This window comes from Vicia villosa, linkage group LG2 (assembly GCF_029867415.1).
Source record: "Vicia villosa cultivar HV-30 ecotype Madison, WI linkage group LG2, Vvil1.0, whole genome shotgun sequence".
NCBI lineage: Eukaryota > Viridiplantae > Streptophyta > Magnoliopsida > Fabales > Fabaceae > Vicia > Vicia villosa.
In genome coordinates this window covers 103,064,004-103,070,981 of record NC_081181.1, presented here as the reverse complement: position 1 = coordinate 103,070,981, position 6,978 = coordinate 103,064,004, and the positions used below count along the sequence as shown (strand labels likewise).

Genomic DNA, 6,978 nt, shown 5'->3' with positions numbered 1-6,978 from the left:
AAGATCCAAAGTCACATATTAGTTAGATATAAAGCTTGAAAAGAGTTTATATAAATAGGCATCCCACATCTTACAAGTCGATTTTGTTAGGATGAGGTAGGTCAAACTCTACTATGCAGTTGAAGCCCTCCATTTTGCAGTGTACAAAGAATTTTATTTTATGGCACAACCATTAGAAACACATTGGTGTACAATCAAGCAAATACCCAGTTATTTCCGTGGCACGACAACACATGGTTTGATGCTTGTTCCATAAGCTACAAACCGATTCACTCTTCGTACCTACATTATTGATTCAGATAAGGCTAGTGACCTAGATGATTAAAGATCCACCTCAGGATCATGCTTATTCTTTGGCCTTAAACTTGTTCCGTGGTGCTCCAAGAAGCAGGCCTTAGTTGCTCGATCAAGCACGGAGGCAGAATACAGAGTACTTGCACACACAACCTTTGAGTTATTATGGTTGGAGTCTCTTCTTGCTGAAATGCACATTCCCTATTCAGTTTCCACGTTATTTTGTGGCATTCTAAGTGCAGTTATACTATCTCAAAATCTTGTATTCTATGTTCGATCAAAGTAAATTGAACTTGACATTCATTTCATTGAAAAAAAAGTTATGGCTAAGCATCTACAAATTCAACATGCTCCCAATTTATGGATGATATCCTTACTAAGCCACTCTTCACTACACTCTTTATGGATTTCATAACAAAACTCAAGGTGTTGACACTTCCATCACTATGACTTTGTGGAAGATATTAGAAAAGTAGTTAGTAAAGTTAAAAGCTAGTTACTTTTGTTAGTGTTAGTTGTTTATATAGTTAAGAGGTTAATTACAATCTATGTAACTAACTTCCACTTGTGGTAACACTCTAGCTATAAATATCTAGTTTCATGTACCAATTCAATCAATATCAATCAATCAATGATCAATATAGAATATCATGCATTAGATAATCCACTGCATAATTATTGTGTAACCCTTGATTCATCCTCTTCCCCTCATCACCTTTTTTTTCTTCATTACATATTATTCAATGCAACTCAACATAATCATTGATCATTTCTGGAACAGTTTGACGCAATTATTGCATTAAAAAAAGAGCTATGCTATGTGTACAACGTTTTCCTACACCTTGTAATTTTTACACCTTATACATATACACATCTTTTAGTTTTCAAATTACTTCATGTTTCTGACACACGTTTTGCATCTGTCATTGTAATGTTAAGAAGATTTAAATTCTTGAAGCGTTCTTTGCAATCAATGGTTATTAGTGGAGAATGAAATTCTTATAGAGAGGATGACATGGGTAAGGCTCAAGCTACAAAAGAATTTATTTTGAATGATGTTTGGTGGGACAAAATTGCATATATTATTGATTTTACAGAGCCTATTTATAATATGGTTAGAGTTTGTGATACCGATGAGTCCACACTTCATTTGGTATATGAGATGTGGGATTCTATGACAAAGAAGGTGAAGGCATCAATATATAGGCATGAAGGGAAATATTTAAATGATACTTCAATATCACCATTTTATAATGTTATTTATTCGATACTAATTGATAGGTGGACTAAGAGTTGTACCCCTCTTCACTGTTTGGCTCACTCTCTAAATCCATGGTAAAATTAGCCAAACATTTATTAGCTTTTTTATTATTTATTTTTTATCCTTTTGTAATTCATAAGTTGTGTATTAAAATTTATTTCATTTATAGGTATTACAGTGATGAATGGCTCTGTGAGGATCCAAATAGAGTTTCTCCACACGAGGATGAAGTGATATCTACACAAAGGAATAATTGTTTTCGAAAATTGTTTAAAACGGTTAAGGAAAGAAAAAAGGTTAAAATTGAATATGCTAATTTCTCATCAAAATCAAATAGTTTTGATTCTTTTGACTCTATTGAAGATAGATGGGTATTAGACCCTAAATCTTGGTGGGTTACGCATGGTTCTCCCGCTCCTCTTCAAAAGCTTGACTTAAAGCTTCTTGTGCAACCTAGCTCATCATCTTATTGTGAAAGAAATTGGAGTACTTATTCATTCATCCACTCTTTAAAAAGAAGCAAATTGATTCCTAAAAGAGCCGAAGACTTGGTTTATGTGCTTACAAATTTGAGGCTTTTGGGTAGGAAATGTGAAGAATACAAAGAAACGAGTACTAAGATGTGGGACATTGGTGGAGATGCATGGGAAAGTTTTGATGGTGTTGGAAATCTTGAAGTTGCATCATTGTCTCTTGATGAGCCAAATTTGGAAGCCACTCTATTCACCAATGATAGCGAAGGAGGAGACGACATTGATACTATACCAATATCTTAGATTTAATATTTTTTAGTAATATACTCCCTCCGGTCTCATATGTAAGCAAAAAAAAAAAAGCTCACCCTTTAAGAAAGTGGCTATATATTCATTTAAGTAATGGAAAATATACATTTTTTCCATATTTACCCTTATTTATTAATTTAGAAATAAATTAATATTTTTATTATAACCATTTAATTGTTAGTCAATTTTTATTAATACCATTTAATGGTTAGTCATTTAGTGGTTATATATTCCACTTACTCTTACTAAAATTTCTTGTAGAAATTTGTCCCGCCTAAAAACAACACTTCTTAGTCCATTTACTGTATTCTCCACCCGCCTAAATTTCCATGGTCCCGCCCTGTAGAAATTTAACATTTTCATAGTGAGTTCTATAAATACTAAAGCTTTTGGTTCTCATTTTCATAGCCAAAATTTTACATTTCCTGTATCATTATCTTTTGGTTCTCATAAAAATGCCTCTTAATATTGATCTAAACACTCCATATATTGATCATGAAATGATGGAATGCAACATAGCACCATCCATTAATCTAAATGATCCTTCTTCAAGTAATTTTAACTTGTCTTTTAAGGACCTACATGGTAGTTCATCAAATGAAGAATACATGGAAGAAGCTAATATGTTCAATTGTGAAAATGATTTTGAACATGGTTTTTTTAATATTAATGAGGACATTGATGTTGATGCTTTATATTCAAATGAAGTTCATGTCATGGAAGAAGGTAATATGCTCTAATACTTTTATGTTAGATAATTTTTGAACAACTTAATTAATTTTTTTCACTTTTAATACTGTTTTATAAAATTGCAGAGAGTGAATTTATTCCAAATGAAGAAGATGGAGAGGAGACTGAATTTAATCAATATGAAAGTGATGGAGAAACTGAAAGTATTGCAGCTAGTAAGATTTTTTATCATATCATTATATTTTTTTTTGTTCATATCATTACTGTGTCATCTTTTTTTCATATCATATCATTACTTTTTGTTTTCTATTCATTACTACATTGCCATATTTTGTTTATAAATATAAAACATGCATGAGTCATGCATTAGCAACAAACATGAGACATGCATAAATTAATATAAATGGAGTGTCATCATTTGTTTTCTATTCATTACAGAGCCATATTTTGTTTGCCAATAAGAACATGTAGTAACAAACATGAGACAGTAGCAGCGTAGCAGCATATACTTGTTTCTTAATTATTTTCAATTTTTTCATGCAGTGTCCACAATGGTTCAACATGAACCTGAAACTTTTAAGAAAAAAAGATCATTTTTAAACAATGATCAACGGAAAATAATTGCTCAATTATTGATAAAGAATAGTTGTGGTGGAAAACTAAAATCCGGAACTGTTATATGGTTGGCATCCAAATACTCGGTATCCATCGATGTTATTTATCGAATTTGGAAGCAAGTATCTCAAACAGGTGATGCGTCTCATAAAAGAACAAAAAATTGTGGTCGGAAAAGAGTTGCGGTAGATATTGAAAAAGTGTGGGATATTTCGTTAGCTAAACGTAGCACTCTTCAGAGCCTCGCATTTGCCTTGGGCATTAGCAAAACAGCATTGTTTAAGTTTGTAAAGGATGGGACTTTGCGTCGGCATTCAAATGCTCTAAAGGATGGAGTTAGAGCATTTTCACTTTCATTCTTTGGAGTGATATTTTCTGCACTTTCATTTGTTGGAGTTTGAATTGCTTCAGGAACTTTATTGTCTTCGATACCTAAATCAAAAGATGGAAACTCATTAGCTAAATGATGTGGGTTTGCCATTTTTAGAGTATAAAAAAAAAGGAAGAACAAGACTCATGGAGTTTTGTACAAGATGATACTGCACCATTTATAATAGTAGGATATGACTTTTCAAAAGCCAATGATAACAAATGCAACGTTTTAGAATAAATGCTCTTTTGGAAGTGTAAAAAGTGGAGTTATTATAGGAATAAACATGAATATTGAAAAACTAAATTTGAGGGTAAAATTGGAATGTTATATTTAATTGTAACCATTGTAATTAATTTTTGCTTATATTTGAAACTCCAATTTTTTTTTTTTTTGCTTACATATGAGACCGGAGGGAGTAGTTATGTATTGAAAGTTCTATTATGAGTTTGGTTTTGTTAGACTATAATTTAATTAAATATTTTATTTTAATTTTTATATGCGTATCTTAAACGTATGGTATCTTGTGTTATTCAATTAGTAATGTATCTCCGTATCGGATACGTATCGTATCCGATACTCGTATCGTGTCCATGCTTCATTGGCTGTTGAATACAATTTTGTAAGAATTTTCATTATACATAGTTTGAATTAGGGCTGGACAGCGGTCGGTTGGATTGGATCCGGACCCAAAAATTCAATTTGATTCAAACCATGGATCCAAAATGAAAGCCCAATTTCACCCACCTATGTTATCGATTTTGTCGGTTTGCGGATTTTTCGGTTAGACGGATTTTCGGTTCGGTTTATGTGGTTACCCATATAAAAATCACATTCAACAATCAAATTAAAAAACTAAAAAAAAAAAAAAAAGTTTGTTTTAAAACAGGAATAATAAAGAAGCATCCATTCTTCTTGAAATTGAAAAAAGATGTTGCAGAAAACAATCTTCTAGAAATTTATTTTGAAAATTAAACCTCAAATTATTTGGAATAAATTCAAATTATTTTTCGAGTGTAACTAGAAAATTAAGAAGTGATTTGGAAAAAATCTGGATATATTATAGGCTTTCAGATTTGGGAAAAATCTAGAAATTTATAAATTGTGAGATTTGCAAAGATTTAAAAAATATTTTTCCAAATAAATTAAAGATCGAAAACAAATAATCATGCACAAAGTTTGACAAGTAAACTAATGTAATGATGGTAGTTCTTCAGAACAGTGAACATTAATGGCGGCGTATTTGGTACACCTGCATGCAACCACACATTTTACCATAAACCCTAACTATTTTTTCTAACCTCAAACACTCGGCATCGGCGGAGGCTAATAAGGTATGCACATGGAAATCTACTTCAACAATCAACTACAACCTTAATAATAACACAACACCACCGACGATTCTGTGACGTTGATAGATTAACAAAGAAAATTTATATAAAACGTTTAGGGATATCTGTGAGGTTTCGTGAAATGACAAAAGGATCCATGGTCGGAAGTTGATGTTCATCACACAACTTGCGACTTGCCATTTTTGAACGAAAGCAGCTTCCAGGTTTTTTGCAAGGATGGTGACCTTTCACTGGAAATGGGAGAGACAAATGTATTTGTTTCCACTTTAACACTTCAGAAGGTTCCACATACTTGCTTTAATGGGTTGCCACGTTTTATATTACAAACTTCATTACACTTTCATATTACAAACTTGCTTTAAATTACTATTTTTCATTTTCAATAAACTTATTTTGGGTGTTGGACTTAGATTAATTTATAATCCACTTACTAATAATATTTAAATATAGTTTTTTATTTTTTATAATCAACTTACATTTTTCTTTTTTCAAATTACTTACACATTCTTTGATTTTATACCTTTTCTTTTTGGCAAGAAAAACAACTTATATGGTGCAATCGGTCCAGCCCACGCCAATACCCGTGCGGAAGCACGGGTATCCCACTAAATAATAAAATATTTTAATTATTTTTTTGTTTCATGTGGGTTTATATCTTCTATTTCCACTATTACATTTTTCTTTATCATACTTTTTTTCTCACTCCAATTATTTATTTCTATCGAGCTCCGAGACACACCAACCGCATAACCGCCGTGCGAACGCACGGGTTTCCACTAGTATATATAAAAGAAACAAAATTTATGGTAATTTTTTTATAAAGTATAAATTGAAGCATTATAAAGAAAATAAAAGTAGATATTATTATTTAAAAAAATTAAATTTAACGAAGCAAATTCATTAGACTATATAATAAATAGGAAAAAAATTTAAATAACCAGGTTTAATAAAAAAATTACCAAAAAAACCATGCTTTCGGGGTATTTACCAAATTGTCTAGCTTTGCTAGTGGATGCGCCATTCAAAATGGCGTATAAGTTGTAAGTTTAGGTGTATACACCAAACCATTTGGCTAACACCAAAATTAGGGGTGCTTGCACCAAATGGAATGGCGCATTAGGGTTGCATTTTTGCCCTAATAGCCAAACCAAATGGCGCCTTAGTGTTAGGCCATTTTTTTTAATTTTTTTTTTCAATTTTTTTTATTAGTTAAGTTTATATATATATATATATATATTAATTTTCAAATTATTTTTTGAGTTTTGATAATTTAGTGCACAAAATGTAAATTTGCATTTGATAATCGAAAGCGAAACATTGACACAATTGCCCAAAGAAAACGATACATCGACACAATTGACTAAAGAAACCGATACATCCACACAATTATCTAAAGAAAACACAACAAAATGCTCAATGGCGTCCATCACCAAGATATCCATCTGTTCCGCACGACGGTCTGTTTATCACCCGTTTACCGCGATCGTTCATGCCGCCGCGAAGATTAGCACCACCCCTTTCCCTACCCCTATCCCTACCCCTTCGTGCTTCTTGCTGGGTCTGTGTAACCGGGGCTGGAAGTGGGTTGTTCTGTTGGTCGCTAACTATGAATTC

General features: G+C 32.0%; 1 protein-coding gene across 1 annotated transcript; it reads left to right on the top strand.

Moving 5' to 3' along the window:
- Positions 1 to 1,309: 1,309 nt before the first annotated feature.
- LOC131649701 (uncharacterized) lies at positions 1,310 to 2,331 on the top strand. Its single transcript, XM_058919457.1, has 2 exons — positions 1,310 to 1,629; positions 1,725 to 2,331. The coding sequence occupies exons 1-2, from the start codon at positions 1,310 to 1,312 to the stop codon at positions 2,329 to 2,331; spliced, it is 927 nt and encodes a 308-aa protein (XP_058775440.1).
- The last annotated feature ends 4,647 nt before the right edge of the window (positions 2,332 to 6,978 follow it).

Excerpts from the sequence above, each read along its gene's own strand:
- LOC131649701 (XM_058919457.1), top strand. The coding sequence starts at position 1,310 with ATGGGTAAGGCTCAAGCTACAAAAGAATTTATTTTGAATGATGTTTGG. Across the intron at positions 1,630-1,724 it reads GCTCACTCTCTAAATCCATG|GTATTACAGTGATGAATGGC; the intron begins GTAAAATTAGCC and ends TTTCATTTATAG.